The sequence below is a fragment of the Xenia sp. Carnegie-2017 genome, unplaced genomic scaffold, assembly GCF_021976095.1.
Source record: "Xenia sp. Carnegie-2017 unplaced genomic scaffold, XeniaSp_v1 HiC_scaffold_14, whole genome shotgun sequence".
In the NCBI taxonomy this organism is placed as follows: Eukaryota; Metazoa; Cnidaria; class Anthozoa; order Malacalcyonacea; family Xeniidae; genus Xenia; species Xenia sp. Carnegie-2017.
In genome coordinates, this window is record NW_025813447.1 from 11,867,983 (window position 1) to 11,891,826 (window position 23,844).

The 23,844-nt window shown below is 34.4% G+C and overlaps 3 protein-coding genes across 7 annotated transcripts; 2 read left to right on the forward strand and 1 right to left on the reverse strand.

Moving 5' to 3' along the window:
- Positions 1-157: 157 nt before the first annotated feature.
- Positions 158-9,280, forward strand: LOC124435544 (glycolipid transfer protein-like). 3 transcript variants are annotated; one of them, XM_046985526.1, is made up of 9 exons: positions 158-373; positions 1,137-1,195; positions 1,865-1,995; positions 2,978-3,110; positions 3,251-4,078; positions 4,160-4,298; positions 7,388-7,586; positions 7,968-8,437; positions 8,622-9,280. In XM_046985526.1, the coding sequence occupies exons 1-5, from the start codon at positions 265-267 to the stop codon at positions 3,425-3,427; spliced, it is 609 nt and encodes a 202-aa protein (XP_046841482.1). In that variant the 5' UTR covers positions 158-264; the 3' UTR covers positions 3,428-4,078; positions 4,160-4,298; positions 7,388-7,586; positions 7,968-8,437; positions 8,622-9,280. The 3 variants fall into 3 exon arrangements, with proteins under 3 accessions (XP_046841482.1, XP_046841480.1, XP_046841481.1); XM_046985524.1 differs by lacking the exons at positions 158-373; positions 1,137-1,195; positions 1,865-1,995; positions 2,978-3,110 and having other exon boundaries at positions 3,434-4,078; XM_046985525.1 differs by lacking the exons at positions 158-373; positions 1,137-1,195; positions 1,865-1,995; ... (1 more) ...; positions 3,251-4,078; positions 4,160-4,298 and adding an exon at positions 5,294-5,619.
- Positions 9,281-17,910: 8,630 nt separating this feature from the next.
- LOC124434290 (phosphoenolpyruvate phosphomutase) lies at positions 17,911-21,332 on the forward strand. Its single transcript, XM_046984175.1, has 8 exons — positions 17,911-17,975; positions 18,215-18,287; positions 18,487-18,524; positions 18,921-19,017; positions 19,096-19,419; positions 19,600-19,787; positions 20,343-20,519; positions 21,169-21,332. Exons 2-8 carry the CDS (start codon positions 18,215-18,217, stop codon positions 21,250-21,252), a joined length of 981 nt encoding a protein of 326 aa, XP_046840131.1. The 5' UTR covers positions 17,911-17,975; the 3' UTR covers positions 21,253-21,332.
- Positions 21,333-21,436: 104 nt separating this feature from the next.
- Positions 21,437-22,995, reverse strand: LOC124434291 (centromere protein V-like). 3 transcript variants are annotated; one of them, XM_046984176.1, is made up of 3 exons: positions 22,608-22,995; positions 22,237-22,306; positions 21,437-21,999 (listed from the first exon to the last, which is right to left on the reverse strand). In XM_046984176.1, the coding sequence occupies exons 1-3, from the start codon at positions 22,712-22,714 to the stop codon at positions 21,748-21,750; spliced, it is 429 nt and encodes a 142-aa protein (XP_046840132.1). In that variant the 5' UTR covers positions 22,715-22,995; the 3' UTR covers positions 21,437-21,747. The 3 variants fall into 3 exon arrangements, with proteins under 3 accessions (XP_046840132.1, XP_046840134.1, XP_046840133.1); XM_046984178.1 differs by having other exon boundaries at positions 22,658-22,744; XM_046984177.1 differs by having other exon boundaries at positions 22,631-22,744.
- Between the last annotated feature and the right edge of the window lie 849 nt (positions 22,996-23,844).

Genomic DNA, 23,844 nt, shown 5'->3' on the forward strand with positions numbered 1-23,844 from the left:
CCAGCCAGCTTATCTTGTGGTATGTGTGGTATACCGTGTTCTTTAAAACTTTAGCAAATAACGTATGTCCAGCCAATCAGATATAGGGAAATGTACTTCATTGCTTTGTGGGCTACCATAGCATATATTAAATGAAGTTTTGCGATAACGATCGCGGTCTCAAACTCACCTGCTGTAGATGAATGGGGATATCATATAGCTAAAGATAATGAAACAAAATAAAAATATAATTTCTACATAGATCATTGCGTAAGTTATCACAAAATGACTTTCTTCTCGCTGGCGAAACATCGTTTTCAACCAATTACGGAAGATAAGGCAATTGAAACGCTTCCATTCTTACAGGCTTGTCGCGAAATCGTTCCTTTTTTTGGTGAGTAATCTCAAGTCCAGCTCATGTTAAGCCCTTAATTCCCTTTAACGAATTTCCTTAATTTCCTTCTTCCATCGTTATTGGCAACCGACATTGTGTTGATGCCACCTCCGAAAGATGCCACAGTAAAGAAAATGGGTGTTGAAACATTGACATTTATAAATCTTGGCCACCCATTTTGCAAACTTTCCAGTCAGGCTAGGAAGCCAAGAAAACATCTTTATTATCAGTTGATGTTCCATATTTGCCATAAAATATCATACTTTTTGTACATTATTGGTACATAATGGTGTCTGAATGGGTTAGTGGTGCCATAGTGGGGGATATTTGGGGTGGTCATCCCTACCTCTGCACACATACATGTTTATATTCAGTCTGTTGGTGTGCACCCACCTTTCTTTTAGAGGTGCTTGCGAAGGGGAGGGGGGTAAATTCCCCCAAATATTTTTCAGTTTAAGGTCTTTATGTATATAACTAAAAATGCCAGTTATATAAAACAATGGGTAAAATATGTAAATGACATTTTGTGGGTGTTTCCCCATGCTTATTTTTGAGAAGTCTGCTATCCTCACTCCCTCCTACCCAATTTGATTATCAATAATTAGCTACTAGAAATATCCTGTATAAAATAGACATGTTAAAATCATTTTAAGTGGCATATTTTATATCTCATTAACTTCATGGTTTTTGTGGTGTAGCAACAATAGCATATTTTGTGATCAGTTTGTTCTTACAATTTCTGTATTCAACGAATAACTTTTAGATATTCTTGGACCAACAGCATTTGCTCCTGTTAAAAGTGACATCAATGGTAACATAGAGGTTTGTAAAATGTCCACTAAACATTCTCAATAAAAAGTCAACCAACATTGATTAAAATAGTTTGGAACAATTCAAAATGTCGTTTAATGGCTTTATTTATATTCAATGGAACACAAACACATAGGCGTTGTCAGAATATTTTAGTGTGCTTGAATAAATAATAAAGAATGCAGGGATGAGAACAGGGCAGGACTTCTGCAAAAGTTGTTGAGTTTTTGTGTGTTTCTCACCTTCAAGTCATTTACAAGCACATTTTATTAAAACACTTATGTTTTCAAATATTATCATTAGGCAGACAAGCTGTAATCTATTTTTCAATACTATGTGATTTGGAAATGATTTCTCATTCAACTCATTCAAACATGTTTCTTATTAAAAGCTAATGCTCAGAGAGTACAGAGGAGCAAGATGTTTCATAAATCTTTTTTCAAAGCATTATCAGTTTGACATCCAAACTTGTGTGTAATGCTTCCCAATATACTCTCACCTTTTTGAATGTAAAAATGTATGTTTTGAGGATAATTTAGCAACAATACTTGGTTTAAAGTTTAAGTGAAAAGATTCTGTTGAGAGCTTCTTTTTTTGTTTTGTTACTACTGTGTTTAACTCAATTCACTGCATAGTTTATTAAAAAATCGACACTGTTGGTTTTTCTTTCTTACTTAACAGAAATTGTCCAAAAAATATCAAGAAGATACAGTGAAGTACAAAATTCTTCAAGACATGGTTCGTAGTGAAATGGATGCTGGAACTACCAAGGCTAAAAATTCATCCACAGATGCTCTTCTCTGGTTGAAAAGGTTTTATGTAGACTATGACATATAAAGTGTTTTTCGAGAAATATAGCAACGTCTTGATTGTTTTCAGAATTAAGATCTCATGCATAGAAAATTTCCTGAGCTGATTGTTGTCGTTTTATTTGCATTTTACGTAAATGTCATTTAGAAGTTTGGTCGTCGTAAAGAGCAAATTTACCGTCGTTTTGCCAGAATTACGAGCAAGATTTGTAGTGTCGATCTTGTTTTAAATGATGACGCTTATATAAATCAATGTCACTCGAAATAGAGCTTGTTGGGAGAAGGGTATGCAGGCAACGCCCAATAATTTATTAAAACTGTGAAAATAAATGCGAATAAAGAAATAATTGAAACGTACTCTTGTATTTGGATCACTGCCCTACCCTAAACTTAATAATTAATTGAAACGTACTCATGTATTTGGATCACTGCCCTACCCTAAACTTAATAATTAATTGAAACGTACTCATGTATTTGGATCACCGCCTACTCCCTAACTTAATTTGTTTCCGACATCGCTAAGAGATGTTGTTTCTCGATAATTGCAACATGAAATCAGCAAATGTTATTTTTTATGGCTAGATATGAGTTTTTAAACGCGCGTTAAAGATAAACTTATTTAAACGTGATTTAGGAACTGATTGTATGAAACGAGTGATCCCATGCAGCTAGCTGTATTGAAAAGCGCATGAGATGAAAGACATCAAGTCATAATTCTTTTCTTTAATTCAATATTGAACTCTTAGCAAGCAGGAATAATTTCCCTCTTCCTTGACTTCAACGTCAGAAAAAGGAAGACATATAATATCAATTATTTCAGACACCCATGAGCTCTGAAAAAGTCTTGTCGAGGCTTTTGCATATTCTAGACGGATCTTTGTGCATGTTGCAATGTAAATCTACACATTCTTATGTTTATTTGTTGAAGTCGTTTTCTTTCCTAGTCCATTGATTCACTCTCTCATCGTTGCATACATGTTTTCAGGGCACTTTCATTTATTCTGGTGTTTCTTGAAGAGGTTCTCACTGGAGAACAAGATCTTACCAAGTGTGCGAAAAAGGCATACGAGTCAACTTTGAAGAAATATCATGGATGGATGGTTCAAAGTATATTCTCGGTAAGAAGCCGTTCTGTTCTTCCTGGAAACATGAACCTACTGTGAAGTTACGAAATTTATCCCTTATTCAGTATTCAACTATTTCAAACAATTTTTGTTATGAGTATTTTAAATTCGAGCAAAATACAATTTTTTAACAGTTAGCTATGAAAGCTGTTCCTTATCGTAAAGATTTCATTAAGAAATTGGGGAATGGTCTTGACGAAAGTGATGTGTTGACAGAGATGAGGGTATTTGTGAACGAACTTAAATCTACTTTTGATGTAATAACTGAATTCTATTCTGACTCTCGGCTAGAGGATGCGAGTAAAGTGTAAAATAACTCGAATGCCTGGAAATAATGCTGTAAACAGGTTTTGGGGACATTTCAGGAAGATCTGGGTCAATGAATCAAATATAATAAAAAATTGATTTGTGTTAACTTATGGCATTGGAAAAGTTTTCTTCCTGAGAGAAGGAAAGGGACTTACGACACTGTAAATTTTTGGTTTTACGAACGATTAGAAGAACAAAAATCTTTTGAAACAAAATCTCACGAACTTGACCTTTGATGTTGTTCTTGTAAAACAACATTGCTAGAAGATTCCATTATTTGTTTCTTGAGATCGCACTATTCACTAGCATGTGGTTGAAGTATGCATTTAATGTGTCTTAGATTCTCACCTAATCTCTGTAATCCTTACTCCAACTGATTTCCCATTTTTATGTATGCCATTTGGGACAATCTGAATTTGAATGAAACGAAGCCTAAAATCACAATCCACGATTACACTTGGGATGTAGGAACTTTACTCGGGCAATTACCGTATAACAAAGTCAAAAGGAAGTTGAATTCGTAGTGTTTACATAAATTACCAAACGAACACATGTTGTGAGAGCTTTGTCATTTCCAGTCAGTTGTGATAGTAAAAAAAACATTGAACAGTGAATGATCGGTTTTGATGTATGTTGACTTCAAAAGGTGATAGGTATGTAGACACTTTCGTCACTTGTTAGATCGTTCGTTTCAACTGCATGTTTACTCATTTGATGTGTTGTCTTCAAAATAGTGTTCATTCGGTTGTCACGTCGTCTTGATTTCTGCATATGAACTATTGGCAAAGTTGTTTTAGCCATTCGATCATGTATAATGGAAATGAATTACAAACGCGTCAACGAGATATTAGTCATTTCAATCAGGATGGAAATGTAAGTAAAACAAAAGGTGTATTTTAACATCATGTACAATGCCTGTACATATCTTTCGCTACATTTTATGTGTTACATATGTTAAGTCTTTCAAATATTTTACAATCGGTTTTATTTGATTAATTCTTTTGCTTTTTGGGCGAACGAAATTACCAGAAATTCCCTCGGTAATTGATATGAAGTTTAGACAAACAAATTGAAATACCTTTGGGTGATTTCACCCGTAGACTACAGTACATAATTTTTAAATTTTACTCTTAAATGTTTTTGATTTTAAACAACTAGGAAAAACAATACTAGCAGTTAATCGTTTTAGGCTATAATCGTAAGTTGGGCTTGCCGTTTATTAATGTGGCACCTGTCTGTGTCCTAATGATATACAATTCAGTTCATCATTTTTCTAAAAGTAATTATTAGCTAAAGCCTAAAGGTTACTTTCACGAGCAAAAACGTCTGACATTCAGCAAGTTAATTGTAAAATGTTACGGTGTGTTTGTACACCGTAACAAGCATACTTTCTCACTTTTCACGAGAAAGAATTGCATTTTGTATAAAATTGCATACAATTGTTCGTATTAATGTTGTAATTCGATGTAACTTATTGTCATTTGTCTATATACATGTGTTTTGAAGGAATCGTCATCCTCTGATGCATCAATGTCACAATATGTTAAATTACGTTACAAATTATTGATTTTAACATGTTTTCTAATTGCTAATGTGTAGTATCTTTCTTCGTACGAAAGCAAAACGTTTTAATAATATATTGTTGATCTCAGGACATTACACCCCAGCAGCAAAAGTTCGCAATACGTTGCCTCGCATCTTCAGTCTTCGTGTTCGCTGTTTTGACTTTTCTTATTATGTTATAAACCATATAGCATGCAAAATGTTTAAAACGTTTATTGTACGTATTTCTCGGAAGTCTATTGAATGTTGTTCACGTGGGCGACCGGATGCTAAACCGACAGGAAGTTCTGCTATTTTCGACAAAGCAATACAAAGTCTTTGCCAATCGGCCATGTTAGACATCTTTGTTGAAACAACAAGCAAGATATATTGTTTCAGCTTGATGCACAATGATTAGTATATGTCGATGAAAAGCATGTTGCTTCAAAATTAGTTGGACTAACGTGGCATTTCAATTGTGTCCAACGGGTCTGTTAAATTTGGATGACATTGTTATTTGTGTGAGACCAAGGTTAAATAGTTTTCTGAGAAATACGTGTACTGATTTATGAGAAGAATGACCGATAGTTCATCTACGTGGTTGGAACATGAACAGAAGAGAATGCAGCGCGTTGACTCAAAGTCCTCCTATGTATGTATTTTAACAAAAGAAATTTAGGCAAAGCAAAGTAATATTTCAAAGTTATATAAATATTTATCTTTCCGATGGCTCACGCAAGCTTATATGTTCTACCACGCGTAAGTGAGAAAGGCCACTATATGCTTTTTAAGTTTGTGAACTTAAAAATGACATAATAATCGATGGCATTTGTTGAGACTAAATAAAGTATTTTTGATTTATATTACAGCATTTGAGTTGTTGTTTTCGCCATAATTAATGCATGGAAGACGATCTCCATTGAAGATTTTTGTACCTGCTGCTAAATGAGTAATGTAATTTGGACAAAAGTTGCTTTCAAATCACGATTTCCAAATTCAAAAAGAAGGTTAGCGATAACCTTAACGAACATTGGAAGTTTCAAAAATCAAAAATAGCTTGATAATTAGAATGTTTCTTTGCAATGCCTTATATGTATCACACACGGTGAATATGGTCGACATAATGATTTACAGAATTCCAAAAATGTTTGCTAAAATTTTGTGCTGATATTTTTTCATACATCATAGACCTCGATGATTTGTCTTTTGCTTCCAAAAGAACTATGAGGCTTTGTGAAACGATTTTTGGAGCTGCCTGCATGAGCAGCTAACCGTCAGAGTTTCTTTTGTAAATATGAACGAACATTCGCGAAGAACGTCTGAAGATTTTTTTCAAATAATCGGCAACTTTGTGTTTTTGATCTGTGCATCAACGTCAAGTAAGAAATTCCCAAACAAATTTAGTGTTCGGGTAAAACTGCTGAAGTGGATGATTCAGAAATATGTCTTCACTGTACATGATGTACAACGATGCTTATACTCAGCATGTTTATGACTTCGACATATGTAAATATTTCTCTCTTTTTTCTCTCTCTCGAGGAACTGCCAAATACCAGATCACCATGTTGTATGAATTAAGCACAGCTTTGTTCTGTAGTTTTGCTGGAGTACTTCGTTTGCTAGCTAATCGTTTTCAGCTTCCTGAAAATGTATGTTTGAAAGCACACAAGCGATAAACGACATGGCTGACGTTATGTGCATTACATTGTAAAATACACATATTTTTCAACTAAACATAGCTTAAAAGTTCAATCGATTCGTGCTCCGATTTCAAGTTTGACATATTGGGAAAATTGTACATTTTCTCCAAATTTGAATGCATAGTTATTTGTGATGTGGACAGAATTGAAATAGTTTTTTTCAGTTTTTGCCAGTGTTAATATTCGATGGTTTTGCATAATCCCTTGTGGGACGACCATGCAAAGCTCATAAGAAGTTATTCTCTAAATGGACGAAAACTGTTAATGCAACGTTTTGTTACAAATAGATGGACTTTTTATCTGATCTTTTCGTAAAGGTTACTCGGTTTTCGTCTGATGCATTCTCGGAATTTGTATCGAACTAAGCTTGTCTGCTTGTGCACATGGGTGACGATAGATCAATTTGAAAAATCAATCAAATAGTCAGTTTACTGTGTAAATACTTGGGCGTTAATCTTAATCTAGAAATAATAACTGACATTTGTTTGTGGGGTAACTTTATAGTGCAGTGCTTATTATAACTGGCTTGTTCTGCAATGTTATTGGGGATCATTTGAAAGAACTTATACATATGCATTATAGACATCTAAAAATCTTGATATTTGCTGGAATTTTCTGATTGCAATAATGAACTAAATGACTAATCATCGTGCCCACAGATGCTTTGCTCCGTAATCACCAATTCTCAACATCCTTAACGTTGTCTTATATAAATAATAGGTGATACTTTGTCTATACAATCGACCTATATTGAATGTCGAAAGAGGAACAACGTTTGGATTGGCAAAACTGCTTTATGAATCTACAGGAGGCCGGGGGAAAATGATTGGTTTAAGAAAACGAAAGAGTGGGGTAGCCTTTATTATCACACAAGAGCAGACAGCTTTGACTGACCCGGAGTATGACATAATATTGCGTGGTAAGAATAGTTCACGTTGTAATTTAAGTAAACAGGAAAAATTTTACTTAACCAACTACAAATGTCTGTTTTTAAACTGTCTGTGCACTCAATATGTCAAGTGCTGTCGTCAACGTTCTTTTTGGGAGGGGCAAAGAAAATTCAAAATGTATTAGCACATTATAAGGTAACTTGACAAAACAGTTCATTTCCTATCTTATCATTTCGTAATTCGTAGTTGGAAAAACCTTGTTGGATTTTGATTCAACCAAATGCAATGTATTATACCCATACAAAGTGAAACTTTGTGTACGCCGTGACGAAACTGAAGAAGCCATGAAAATTGTCAGGAGTTTATTTCTCAATATTTGTTAACTTCCTCTTTTTGTTTCTTGTCTGAAGAAAAAGCTGACGATAGATATGCACTATCTATTGCGCCAAATTACCAAGATAAATGCGTCAATACCTGTATTACTGTTCAGTCTAACTACGAAGCTTGGCCTTCTGGATCGTATTCTCCGCGTGGGCAAATCGTTTGGAACAAGGAGACCGAAAATTCGGTCAGATTAACGGAAGGGCGACATGTTGGAAATAGATCTATTTCTTTAAGCCAAAAAAGCCCACCATTTTTCAAGGACGCCGAAGTGTTACCTCCAAGTAACAACCAAGTGCCGCGGGTTGAAAAAAATTTCACTGTAAAGATAAACGAGCTTCAAAAGGCTACTTGTCGCAGGGACGATGTGCGATCTTCGTCTCCTCCAGAAGACAGCACAACCACACAATCTGGGCCCATTTCTCCTTCGATAAGCGTATCGTCAAGCGTGGAAAGTGCTGAAAGCGTTGGTGATTCTGGTCATAGTTCACCGAGTCAGGTAGCTCATATTGTTTAACGAATCATAATGTACGACTTGACAACACTTTTGGAAAGTAGACGTTGAGTGTTAGAAAATACACAGTCATAAAACATCATTGAAATTTACTGAATGAGTATCACATTCTTGAGAAAAGGTGTTTTCAATATTCCTAAAAGCTTAGTCGTGTGTGTTTCGTTTTTAGGTGATGAGAAATCGACCATTGAGAAAAAAATGGCAATGTTACCTTTGCAAGAAGTACTTCGCATGTCGTAGTGCATATTATAATCACGAGAGAACGCATACCGGGGAAAAACCCTTTCGTTGTAATGTTTGTGGTCGTTGCTTTGGTCACCAGGGCAACCTAAAACAACATATGCACATACATTGCGAAGACAAACCGCACGTTTGTGATATTTGTGGGCGTGGTTTTACACGTTCTAATAGATTGAGAGATCACAAACGTTCTCACCAGTACCAACATCATGTGAATGGCATTCAGCAACGAACAACAGAAAATAGAGAGTATTTGTTGAATAACGTTTCATCTGTCTCGAGTTTGTCTGATGGAACAAATCTCGAAAATAATGATAAATCAACAGACTCACTTATAAATATGAAAAAAACTAAAGAGTGACTTACATCTTTTGTATCATACATACACTTTGTAAATAGCAACTTCAAACATTGTTGGTGATGGTCTAAAAGTGTTGTATAAATTTGTAAATATTTTTGATGCATTTTAGTTATTTCTTTAGTTAGAAAAACCTTTAGATCGCAGGTCTCGAAAAAGGTTATGTGCAATATGATAAAGTAGAAGATAGTAAAACAACAGATGAGACTGTTTTGCCTTCGTGCCACTGATCCTTTTGGTTGTTTTGCTTTGTACAATAACAATCGTACATTACACAACAGTTAGATAAAGGCTTTCGGCAATATAAGCTGTACCATCGTTTTTTTTCAGGTAAATGTTTTAACCCTAAAAACCACTGCGCCATGCACAAAACTGCATAAATCTTTAACATTAATCAAACGAACAACTAACTTTGTAAAACACTATAGAAAATCAAACCTTAACGTCGTCTTCGGCCTTCATTTGTAGATTAACGTAATCCATAACTGATTAACCCAGGATTGATTTGACAATGTCCACGACGACAATGATGTAAATCTACGATAACCATGATGTAATCCATTGACAACGGTGAATTAATCTACGATGACTATGATTTTTATCGAAGACAACTATGATTTAATCCTCGATAGACATGATGTAATATATGGATCATAATGTGGCACCATTATTTATTCATTACAAAACAATTGAAAGGTTCGAGATAACACGAAATTCTTCAAAATTTACGAAAGGCATACCGTTCTTGACAAAAACGTGAAACAAAAAGTGTTATTAACGATAGACCGAGAGCTTATAATCAAACTCCAATAACATGAATTTAATTGTGAAAACCTATGAATTCTATGTAATTTTATACCATTCAATTGAAAGAAGTTCTTGCAAGGCAAAACGTTGCCGACAAATGACATGAATATTTCCAAAGTTACGTATTTACTGTAATCGTAATTGCTTTTTGCCTTCCAAACATCATTTTACGACAGTATCGTCTGCTCGTAATGCAGCCAAAAAGCAACTGTAAAAATTGTTCAATAAAATAGTTACTCATAACTTACGTATTGAGTAGTCGTCATAAGCAACCAACTGCTTCTTCAAAACTTCCAGCAGTGTTGTATAAAGTTGTTTCTTCAGAGGATAAAACATACTCCAACAATAAACGTTATCTTGGAAAATCAAGTGGAAATTGAAATTCTGGGGCCGGTTGCACGAAGCCTGTATAGCGTTATCCATTGGATAGCAATTTTTTTTTGAGACTTTTATAAAACTTTTAAAAAGCAAAAAATAAAAGATTCGAACTGAGCAATCACAGAAATAAAATATTGTTTCGAAGGTAACGAAATTTCTTTGTCGTAAGACAAATACAAACACCTTTTTCACAGATTTGAAAATTTGTGCTATCCAATGGATAACGCTGTCCAGGCTTCTTGCAACCGGCCCCTGAAATTTAAATTATTAAGATATGATGACTTTAGTCATTAGAACAAAAGTTCAGTATCTTATTAGGGTAGTTTTAATGAAATTTAAGCATCAAATACAATACTCACCTCTAATTTCAACGAATTTATTCCATTGATGATTTTATATTTTATATAGATGTCTATATCCGTAGAAAAGTAACCAATGCTCGGCACAGCAGCTTCTTGGACAACCTTTTATCTCAACAAATCCCATGTCGCACGGTTTATGCAATAACATCACTTCAGATAAGCTTGATGCTGAAACAGATCAAGGGAGAAATCAAAATGGCTGTGATGTTGGAGATGAGTCCTCTGATTTGATGCCTATTCCTTTCGGCTACGCTACGAGAAGTTCAATAGTTCGCAATGAATTTGAGGTGTTTCAAATGCTTGGAAAAAGGAGGGTTTGCTTCAGTTATCAATGTAACTTTTTATTACATACATCGTTTAAATAGACGGTAATTTGGTCCTGTGAAGTAAATTTTGTACGTGATTTGAAAATGCTTTAAATACGCTTAAGTACGTAATAAATTGGACGGCTGTCTCTCTGCGATCACTGAAAGAATTCGTTTGAATCCGAAAAGTGTACCGTTTAATCGCAAAATTACCCGAGAAGAGAAGTTGCTTTCTGGATTGAATCATGAAAATATTGCAAGGTAAAAAGAAGTTTACTATCCAAAATGAATAATCTATAACATAAGGGTTGAAAGCGAGGTTCAATTTAGACGATACAAATTGTTCGGCTTATTAATTATTGTTATCTTTATAGTATATTCTTGTTTCTTTTAGACAAAAAGGTAAGATTCGAAAGCAAAAAACCCCGTTTTCGGTCCATGCTTCCCGATACCTTCTCAAGCGTAAGGCACTAGAACGCCGCATGTTAACGTTTCGGTAGGAGATTTCGGCCCCTCCACCGCTATCCTACTTGGGAGATGCAATAGCAAGCTTACGCCCATCAGACCCGAGATCACCTGCGATAGGCTTTGCTCGGGGTACGCAGGGAGAGTGCGGTCGCCACCGAAGTGTGGGCCCCAAAGCCACTGCATACTATATCGCACCCAGCTTCCACTGCCAGTTGACATCTACTATATCTAGTATTGGCTTTATATATATATACAAAAATTCGAAGAGTTACGAAAGTTGTGGTATTATCAATGTCACTACTGCGCATGCCCAGATTATTTCTTTGATAATTTGCGACTAAGTGAGCCAATTGCAACAAATGTAATGCAAGTATATTTAGTTAGTCGTTACCATGACTATGAACAATTAGTCAAGTGGACTGCGCATGCGCTGGAGCATGCGCAGATGATTTCTCTCTTAAATTGTTACAAAGCATGCTATTTACTTCAAAATTGGTGCTAGTAGATGCAGTTCATCGTTGCCATGAGCATGAACTTGGGAAAATGGTCAAGTCGACTGCGCATGCGCAGACGATTTATCTGAAAATTTGTGACTGAGCTAGCTAATTACCCCCTCTAATCTGTACTAGTACGTACAGTTGGCTGTTGATATAACCTTGGAGAGTTGGTGGAGTTAACTATGCATGCTCAGATTAATTCTCAATTAATTTGTGAGGGAGCGAGCTCTGAAATTGGTGTTTGTGTATGGGCTTAGCAAATTTTCAATCACACATTTTGGCATGCTCTTTGTCTTCTTAAGCTTGTTTTGACAAATGCATATCAAACTCATCAACACTGTGTTGCACCACTCGTAATATTCGTGACAATGTTTGTATTGTTTTTATTTTTCTCTATAACTTTGTATCTGCATATTTTGTGCATAAACAATGCTCTAATATTTATGACAGATATTATAATTCGTGGATTGAGGTAGAAAAAATACTGGAAATGAAACTTCCACCAGTGAAACAAAATTAAGCGTGGCAGAGGAGAAAGTAAGACGCCAGGTTGAAGATAGCTTTATGAAATTGAGCGTAGTTGAAGCTCGAGAGTTTTGAACGAGGACTCGTGGACCAATGAGAACACGAATGATTCCTAGCACGTTGACGAGGATAAAGCTCTAGCGAGGACGAGGTTCCAATTCAAAATAGTAACACCGAGTCTTCTGAAAATATGTTCAAAAGAAATATCGATGAATCACATATACAGTTTGGAAGCCAGTTGGCTCTCGTGGTATGTAGTAGTGGGACCTGCTGAGAATATGTAAAAATAACTACCAGCGTCTTTCCTTTTGTACGAGGAATCTGATTTCGAAAGTGAAAAGGAAGCAATCACCAAAAGAGATTTGCGAAGGTTGAAAGCTTACTCCGCAAAGTTTGTATGTACAGTGGATTATTGTGAGAAGAGTACTCAAAGAAATGTTATTGACGAGGGATAGTACAAGGACCAACAATGTGGCGGCTTATCGATGAGATTGTAGAAGGATTTGTTCACGTTCATTCACGGGTAGAAAATTTCCATTATGTGAAAACAAACCATAGTTGGACAAAACACCATTACTCATTGCAAATGCTTGCTTTGCTAAAATTCATGAGGCACATCATCAAGAAAGTTTTAGTAATGACAATGTGCGTGCATCATCTAATTGTCATTTTACCTGATATCCATTTTTCATCTTACGCCAAATCCAGCATTTCTAGAGATTTACTTGTGTACACACTAGGTCGAAACTTATGTGCAAGTGATAAACAACGGAAACAAAAAATTTTTAACGATGGCTGGGTTATTCATATCTTAGTCTAAATTAAGTTGGTCAATAGCTAATTGAGTTAAGGTAAGTTATACAAGACAATTAAGTCATGTCAAACACGCTAGACAAGCCACCCATGAAGAAAAAGCAACATGTAGAAAAAGATTACACCAACCACAAAAAGTCTTTAAAAATCATGAATGTGCTAAAGTGATAAGCAATGTATTTACAAGTATAGTTATGGAGTTCAAAAAATCTTTGTCTTGCACCACTTCATCTTATTTTTTCCTTTTTTTTTTAACAACTCCGTCATTGTCACATGCAATGAAAGACGTTGCACTTCAACAAAAGTGCCTCAACCACTGACTTCAACGCCTGAAGACGCTGCGCTTGCAAGAATTGATGAAATGACTTCATCGATTCTTGCAAGTGCAGCGTCTTGAAGTGTTAATTGAAGTGCCTCTACAACGAAAGACACTGTACGTGCTATCGTGATGTGATAAACGTCCCAAACCTCTAAGATTGCTTCAACACCTGAAGACGCTTCACTTGCAAGAATTGATAAAGTGCCTCGAAAATGGAAGACATTGCCATTACAAGAATCGATGAAGTGCTTCAACACCAGAAGACGCTGCGCTTGCAAGAATTGATGAAGTGACTTCATCGAATCTTGCAAGCGCAGCGTCTTTAAGTGTTAATTGAAGTGCCTCTACAACGAAAGACACTGTACGTGCTATCGTGATGTGATAAACGTCCCAAACCTTTAAGATTGCTTCAACAACTGAAGACGCTTCACTTGGAAGAATTGATATAGTGCCTGAAAAATGGAAGACGCTGCCATTACAGGAATTGATGAAGTGCTTCAACACCAGAAAACGCTGCGCTCGCAAGAATCGATGAAATGACTTTATCGATTTTTGCGAGCTCAGCGTCGTCAAGTGTTATCGTGATGTGATAAACGCCCCAAACATCTAAAAGTGCTTCAACACCCGAAGACGCTTCACTTGCAAGAATTGATTTAGTGCCTGAAAAATGGAAGACGCTGCCATTACAAGAATCGATGAAGTGCTTCAACACCAGAAAACGCCGGGCTTGCAAGAATTGATGAAGTGACTTCATCGATTCTTGCGCGCGCAGCGTCTTGAAGTGTTAATTGAAGTGACTATACAACGAAAGACACTGTACGTGCTATCGTGTTGTGATAAACGTCCCAAACCTCTAAGATTGCTTCAACACCTGAACACGCTTCACTTGGAAGAATTGATAAAGTGCCTCGAAAATGGAAGACATTGCCATTACAAGAATCGATGAAGTGCTTCAACACCAGAAACGCTGCGCTCGCAAGAATCGATGAAATGACTTCATCGATTCTTGCGAGCGCAGCGTCTTCAAGTGTTAATTGAAGTGACTCTACAACGAAAGACACTGTGTTATCGCGATGTGATAAACGTCCCAAACATCTAAATGGGCTGCCCTTGCTGAGCTTTCTTTCAACACTGTTGTTCGTTTTACCCAATTTATAAAATATACTGCATTTTTGAATTCTCTTGTTCTGATTAAATATAGGGAACTTGTGGTTCCTGGAGTGACCTCTTCGAAATAATGATAACACTTTTGAGACGCTTGTAAGTGTTCTGGACGTTTTGCATATATTTACATATATATTTTAAACTTTTTTTCATAGAGAATTTTTACAACAATACTTTCACTTGCTTGTCTAATTAATAAAGGAACAAAGTAGGTAAATGAAGACTCAAAGTGGCTGGTATATGGATAAGTATGAAATTTACTTTTTTTTATAAATAGATTACTTCCAATGAATGTTTCTTTTAATATCTAATAAATTTCAAAGTAAGTCCTATAGATATCTTCATTTGCTCTTAAACGTCGATTTCATATCATTCGTTCACAACAACAGTTTGACTTATTGTCTTATAATCCTTACCCTCAACCCCTCGGCATTTGGTTTTGAAAAATGTACTCAACATTTACTTTGTATAATGAGTAAATTTGTTTTAGTGAAAATTTCTTGTGATATCTTATACATTTAAAAACAAGGAAGTCTTATGGACTTCTTGATATGCCATTGGAACTTGATTTTTGGTATAGATTGTTCACATCAATTGTTTTTTCTTAATTAGTTTTTAACTTAAATAATTCTTTCAATGTTTCTTTTGATATGTTATACATTTCAAAGTAGGAAGTCTTATAGACTTCTTTATCTGCAATCGAACGTCGTTGATAAGTCGTTCACAACAATAGTTTTCATTTATTGCGTAATCATTCTTACTCTTGACTTAGCTGCTTTATGTTTCAAAACAATACTCAAGTACTTGCAGCAAAATGTGAAGATAATGATTGTAGCTATATAATAAAAATGCTACTACAAATTTGTTCGTGCAAAATTTTGAGAAGAGTAGAAATGTGTGCACAAGTAAATCTACAACAATACTCTCGGTCAAATAGTCCTTTCGTTTGGGTATCCTATCAATTGAAATTAAATGAAATGAGTTTCTGTATTTTACCCGTTTGACGTTTCATTTTATCATAGAAATTTTCAACACCGTTGTCATGTAAAACAAATTAGACAATGAAAGTTTAAACGACGTATAATTTTTACTTTTCTACCTCCCTTCCCTATACTTCTCTTCCAATTATTTTCATACGAATGCGGTTGCATTTATCATGTCTGCTCGAAATTAAATTTCAAGAGAAAATTAGTCAATAATTTTTTAATGATAACTTTTCGAATTTGTACTCAAGTTGTATAGCTAATATTAGAGCTGACTGAAATTGCTATTATTCGAACTTATTCAATAAAAGAGCCTATAGGAACAAACACTCTTCAAGGCTTACCCTTTAAATTCATTTATTCCAAAGTGAATAAAATTTTCTTCACTCAAAGATATTTTGGTGTTTTCGGTGAAAATATTGTTTATAGTCAAACTGGTTAGTTTTGCTTAATTTGTGCCCAGTATTCTTCATTTTGACGCGGAACGAAGGCGCCAATTTAATTGAAAGTCCAACGTCTAACCATAGGCGGCCCAAAAAATCATTTAGCTAGCTAAAATAGTTTAAAGAAACGATAATTCTCCCCATTCCATCGTAACAGATCGTGCGCCACAAACTTTGTATTAATTGATTGTATATGTATATACATATATATATTATATAAGCTTGATGATCGGTAATCCAGGCATTATACTGTTTAAAAATAAACTTGTTTGTAAAATTTTTTCTGTCTCCATGCTGTATGCCTTGAAGTGGTGTGCATACGCCATTATTTTCAAAAAGACTCTCAACTGCAATTGGCTAAAAAATCAAAAAATTAAATTAGCCAATGGCAGTAGAGTCTTTTTGAAAATAATGGCGTATGCACCACTTTAACGCATCCAGCATGGAGACAGAAAAATTTTACAAACAAGTTGAAAAGTTCGCGCATATTTTTCGTGATATTTGTGCTCTTTTTAAAAGCTAAGCATGGATTCATGTAGAAAAATTATCCTATTTTTTTTGTAATATGATTATTATTTTGAATTTTTGTTTGTTTTTTACGTATTATTACTTTATTGGGCCGCCCATGGTCCAACATGAATCTTCATATTTTTCAATAAACATCTTCATATTTTTCAAATATCTTTAAAGTTTTCCTTTAAAAGAGCCCTTTCTACCCACAAAAGTCAACCCAAGAAATAAGAAATACCCTGCCTATCTCTTCTTTTGCGATACGGTAACTTTTCACCAGGAATTTACTCATGTTTTTGTGTTGAAACGAAAAAGCTGTCGGTCGCGAAGTTTGCCGTTAGAAATATATCGTTCACACAATACTCGATGAAAATAAATGTATTCAACAAAATTTCACCTCGACACATTCCAAATACTTGCAACAGGCAACGCACAAAAGCAAAATTGAACGAAAGACATTAAAAAGTACAAACATGTCGTTTTTCTGACACGTGCTCTTGCGAAGCAAACATACCGGCAAAGACAAGAAGTTAAACGCCAAATTGCACAAAAATAATAGACAAAAAGATTTGCAAGTAAAGCAATACGTAACTATATACATCAAACAAGGCTTTTGTCAACGAATTTATCGATATTTGAAGTCCTTTTTTAGATAATTAATAAGAAATTCATCAACCTACCTTTAGCTTCCGAATCCTGTGGGGCATCTAGTCTAACTGAATGTGAAACCGAAATGTGAATTGTGAAAAGTGATTGATGTGATTATTTGGTGGCTTGATATCATTGGCTAATTTTGATAACGTTTTAGCATTTTATTGGTTACATTTTTTTGAACTCTGAAAATGTAACCAATAAAATGTAACCAAAATTTTTTTGTAAATATTTTATAACTTCCTAACTAAATCATAATCCTATTAATTGTAATTAATTTATTCATATCATATTATGTATCATATTACTTAACACTAACCATTCTGCACTGAAGATGGCATTCTGATAATGTCGAAACATGTTTGCTTTCAAAAAAATCGTCGTTTTTCTCAAATGTCACTAGAGTATTACATAAAGTTTGCATAAATGTTTTCTCCCATAGTACATGATTTTACTCCAGGCATTCTTTCTAGACTCCCGGTCATTCATCAAATATCTCCAGGCATTCTCTAGGGTTCTTTAGCAGGACCCATGTCTATTGTACCATTTGACAGACAGTAATTGTACCCATGCGTCCACTAAGCAAGTTTGTGGCGTTTCTCCCCCTGATTAAAATAAAATTTGTTTTAGTTCCGGTAGTTAATAATATATTTTATTTTTATTTTATCACTTCACCAAATGCACTCAGCCGCTGATTAAGGTTAGTATGGTGCTATTGCTAGTGGAAAGAACTTTTCTGTTTTGCACAAATTAGTACAAAAATTTAATAAAACTTCGCTGATAGAAGCTGACTAATTCGCATTCTGAATATCCGATTCCACGATTCATAACTGCTTTGCGACCTTCAAAGGGAGATGAGTGCATATCTTTGACTTTGAATCCGTTGTCAATGTTTTAACTGTGAAATCTGTCTTCTTTTTCTGCAAAATTCACGATAAGATGGCCATGTTTACGAGATCGCTTCAAGGTATTCTGTATCCAAAGACAGAAAGTACGTTGATGACATTTCGAGGTAATAAACCATTGAATTGTTACACTTCTGACCTATTTTGTGCAAACAGTGAACAACCCCTTACTATCCCTTACTAACAAATAATCTTTATTGTTATGTGGCTTAGAAATTATTATCAATCTTTTACATTACATTGACTTAGTTATGTTAAAGATTTTAGTTGATGTAGCAAAATCTGATTTTATTTTCCATTTTGTAGTGAAAATTTCTCGTTTTCTTTCAAATAATGCAACTAAGGTATCAATTTAAATTTGTTGAATGGCGAATATACTTCTAATTTCTGCTTCATTTTTCAAAACAATGTCTTCATATGTCAGTGGAGGACAATGATAAAAATAGCATGAATTTCTACTGCAAATTTTTAGAAATGTATTCTTCAGAAAACGAATTTCGTTTATTGTTTCCACACTGAATAAGAACAAAAATGTTTTCATTGTATAAGAAAAATTGGCTGGATTCACAACTGTCTTAAATGATATGTTCTCAACGAGTGAGAAACATTAAACCTAAAATCCTTATGCACCATTTTTATGAATTTTCATTTCATTAGATGCAATTTTTTAGTTTGAAGTTTCATGCTTGTGTGGGTTTTAAACTGTTGGGCTCCATAAATACATTATCAATTTCTTTCAGAAAACAACTCAGCTCAAACAGATGTTAAAATCATCAGAACTTGAGTTTATCATGGAAGCACATAATGGCATGAGTGCAAAAATTGTGCAAGAAGCTGGTGAGTATTTAGACTTGTCATTATGTAAATTGCACAAACATTTGTAACATGGAACAAATAAAAATTTTGCTTTTATAGGTTTTAAAGGGATTTGGGGTAGTGGATTGTCCATTTCAGCACAACTTGGTGTACGTGATAGCAATGAGGCATCTTGGACCCAGGTTGTTGATGTAATGGAGTTCATGAGTGATGCGACTGATATTCCTATTTTACTCGATGCAGACACTGGATATGGAAACTTTAATAATGCTAGACGATTGGTGCAGAAGTTGGAGCAAAGAGGTGTTGCAGGTGCATGTCTTGAGGATAAACTATTTCCAAAGACCAACTCCTTGCTTGATGGCCGAGCTCAACCTCTTGCAGACATTGAAGAATTCTCGCTGAAGATAAAGGCTTGTAAAGGTTTGTCTTGATGTTTTAAAGGTTTATTTGGATGTTGTGAACATATGTGTTGGTGTTGTTAAGGTTTGTTTTGATGTTAAAAAGATTTATTTTGCTGTTGCAAAGGCTCGTTATGATTTTGTGAAGGGTCATTTTCATGCTGTAAAGATTTATTTTGACTTAGTTTTGCATGAATTTAAGATACACAAGAAGATCCAGACTTTGTGGTGGTTGCACGAGTTGAGGCTTTTATAGCAGGTTGGGACCTTGATGAAGCTCATAAGCGTGCTGAGGCATATATGAATGCAGGTGCAGATGCTATTCTTATGCACAGCAAGAAATCTGATCCTTCAGACATCGAGGCTTTCATGAAAGCATGGAATAATCAGGTTAGATGCTCAATGATATAATTTTTCAGTATGTAGTGTGTCCTGTATGCATCAATAAATTTTTAAAAGAAGATATTTGTTGGCAATGTTGCAACATTGCCATCAAACTTTTCAATTTTTTCATTTTATTGAGACCTGTACATGAGAGAGATGTACATTTTTCTGTTTTTCATTCTTGGCTGTTTGAAGCAGCCAGCAAATGAATGAAATGATCTGAAATTGATCTTCTGTATTACATTGGTTTTAATTATTTTTGATTGGGTGAATTGAGCAGTGGAAAGCCAACCCGTAAGTTTTACTCCTGCTCTGTAAACTTCACATCATTTATATTAATTTCTTTGGAAATCTGTTGTTTTCACAGTTAGAAAACACACAAGTATTTACTTAGCAGGACTGAATAATCAGGCTGAAAGGATAATGGCAATTAAATTGTAGGGTGATGGTTGAAAAGTGTGATGGAAGGTGTGAGTTGATTGTTAGGGTTAGTTGTTGCAGTATCCCAATACTATGACATTGAAACAAGATGGATTTGTTAAATTCTACTTTGCTATACAGGGACCGGTGATTATAGTGCCAACAAACTATTACACAGTACCTACTGATCATTTCCGTGAACTTGGCATTTCAATGATCATTTGGGCAAATCATAACATGCGAGCATCCATAGCTGCCATGCAGGAGACTACACGACAAATTTACCTGGATCAGTCTTTAGTTAATGTCGAAGATAAGGTTGGTAGTAACAAAATGTTTAAACTTTTCTCATTTGAGTTGTGCATATTTTGCATCTTAAGAAAAGTAGGGCATAGAGTTCCCATCCCACCGTCACTGATCTTATTCCCCTTATTGGTTTTTTTACTTATGGTCTAAACTATTTACTTAAAGTGTGCGAATTTGTTCAGCATTGTCAAATCCATATTACTTTAATTATTATATAGCGCTAATTGCTAAATTAACATTTTTAAACGTGAACAAATTCATATGATTTACGACAGTGTTTTTCGTTATAACTGCTGATTTTTGCACATCGTTTGAAAAAGTGATGTGCAATTGTTTTCATTTTAGCTAAAACGATGTGTAAATTGCACATTGCACCGTTAATTCTCACACTGTTTACTTATGTAAAATATTGTATAGTAAGAATATACTTTTAGCAAGAAGCTGTTTTAAAGTAACTAGAGAAGTGATGTGGAAAACTTGTTGAACATTCCACTGGAGCCTTATATTTCATTTTAGTATCTTTAAAATTCCAGAAAGATTGGATTGTGTCTTACTTCACTCCTTAAAATTTATTCAACATTGTCTCGTTACCTTAATGGGAGGATGAGTAATTTCATCCTTGTGGTGAGGAAAATTCATTTTTAGAAAAATTTCTTTGTAGATTGCTAGAGTAAAAGAAATTTTCCGTCTTCAAGGTGACAAGGAACTCACACAAGCCGAGGATAAGTATCTTCCAAAAAATTAACAAAATTTTATCATTAATTTATATATGAACAAAATTAAATTGTACGGTAACTGTTCGTAATAATTATGAAAACCATTGCATCTTTCTCTTTTCTTTTTGCTGTTGTGATTGTGTTTAGTTCATTCACATATCAGTTGAGGAAATTACCATGCAGTACAAGATTTTTGAAAAATGAAAAGGTTGATTAGTGACAATAATAATGCCTATAATTGAAAAATTATTATTTCTAATTAATAGAGATATGTCCTCACTGACACGTATATTTAAGTATTCCAAAGTAGCCAAATGATACTATGGCTACAACTCCCATGTACAGTTACATACGGCAAGTCAGTATATGTTTTTGATTAATTACTAATTACTCTATTGCTATATGAATTGCTGATGATTTACATTTTAGTACTTAATTGTGCACACATACATAAAAACATTTCAGGCAACTAAGAAACATTATCTATTTCAGACTATTTGTCAATGAAATTTCTCAGTGCTTAATTAATTGGGTTCATTTGATTTCGTGAGAATTTCTTTATTCACTACAATTGCTTTTTCCCAATTTTCCCCATCAAAATACTTCATGTTCGTTTTTAGCCTCTGAGCATCATCTTCATCTATACAATGAGGCATTATGCCATAACCATTTGGATTTGAACGAGGCTTATAAAAACTTTGAACACCACATGACTTGCAGAACAAATGCTTTGCTTTGTGCAAATTGAATGTGTAGCATGTCAAATTATCTTCTCCCTAGTAAAATAGTCAGTTAAAATTGTGTTGATAAAATAGGTTATACAATAAACCAGTTAGTACAGTTTAACTATTAGAACTTGTGTGTTCATCTGGCCATCATTGGAAAAATTTTTACCATTTCTGATAAATGACAGATATATGTACACAGCATATTTGTAAAATTATCTACGATTTTCTTGACAAAGCTTAACTATTGTATGTTAGAGTATGTATAACTGTATATTTCCAACTTACTTTAAGGATTTTGAAAGCAGCATCTGGAACTATGAAGTGTAGGTTCTGTTTTTTTCTGCATATACTGCAACTGAATACCATAGAAATAAATGAATAATGTACTTTTTGATCATTTAATACAGCATGGGAAATATTATGTGTGATTGGTTTATACGAATCAAACTGATGTTGCAAATATTTTAACAAATTTATTGGGTGATTCTGTTAACGTCGGGTGGTGTTATACTCTACTGGTTCCTGCTATTGTGGTTCACTACCTAGGTTCAGTGGTAGAAAAAAATGGTCCAAAGGAAAAGTTTGAATAAGTACCAAAATCAATGATATAATAGCAGACGATAATTTTTTGTATAATTGATTGTTTAATAAATTACTTGCAGTTATAAACATCGACGACCTTTTTTGTGGAAACTTGAAAACGTACTTTGCCACAGTGACATCCACCATGAATAACTACTGCCAGCTCATCCGTTGCCTCCATTTTTTCTGTTCAGTTTTCTAGCAATTTAGTTCTGAGTAAAAATTCTTTCACTAATGAATTTTTTGATTAGCAAATGAAAGTGGCGGAAGTTACACATATTTTAATTAGTGTTGCTGCTGAATCCCTGAGCGTGACAAGTTTTGTAAATCTGTAAACACACAGTAAAAACGAAGACGGCTAACGGCCTCATATCAAAACAGGGAGAAAGTAAATTTCTATACAGATGAAAGATTTACAAATGACAGTTCAAGAAAGACTTCTTCGAGTTGTGATTTGTGAGTAAAAGGTTAACAATCAATAGCAATTTTTAGTACACAATGTAAAGTAATCTTTTCCGCTGACCTGAGCTTTTAATGATTGCGTACTCGTTTTGTGAAATGTGATGTGTCAATGTTGCTTTGTACTTTTCTATATAAACACGAAAATGTTCAGAAAATTACACAAATAATCAAGACTGTTTTATTTTGCTCCAAGGACTTCTGTTTATTTTAGAAATCTACAATGGTAAATATGTTTTTTCTACTTACGTGATTTTTGTATTGTTTTATACATGTACTAAATGTTCGAGTTCTTTCACTTGTTTCATTAAATTTATTTCAGTCAGCATTGTTCAACTTTCAAAGTCTGTTGGCTGTCGTTTTATTGATGATTTGTACCTGCACGTACATTCGCAGTTTTGCTCCTGCTCTTCTTGATAGAAATAAAACTGGGTAAGTTATCTTATTGTGTGAGCATTACATAAGATTAATTGAACAAGATTTACATGTTCGTTAGTTTAAGAAAAAAATGTTTACTAGTTAAGCTTATAGCAAGTGAGTCATATGGGCAATATGGACATGCAAATGATAAAAACCTGTGTCCAAATTGTGGAACTTTTGTAAAAATCTTGTTCTCAAATTCTGATGCCAGTGAAAATTCACCAACATTTTGATACCTGCTTCTGCATTTAGGTTACTTGGAATATTTTGGAAAATGGCTAGAATTGGTGAGGAAAGATAATTTCATTTTCAATGTTCTTAATTCATTGTTCAGATGCATTTTGTGACCAAATTTATATGATTTGGTCCATTTTCCTTTATGTTAGAAACTAGGGATGAGCTGACCACAATAAAAAGCTAATTAGCCATTTC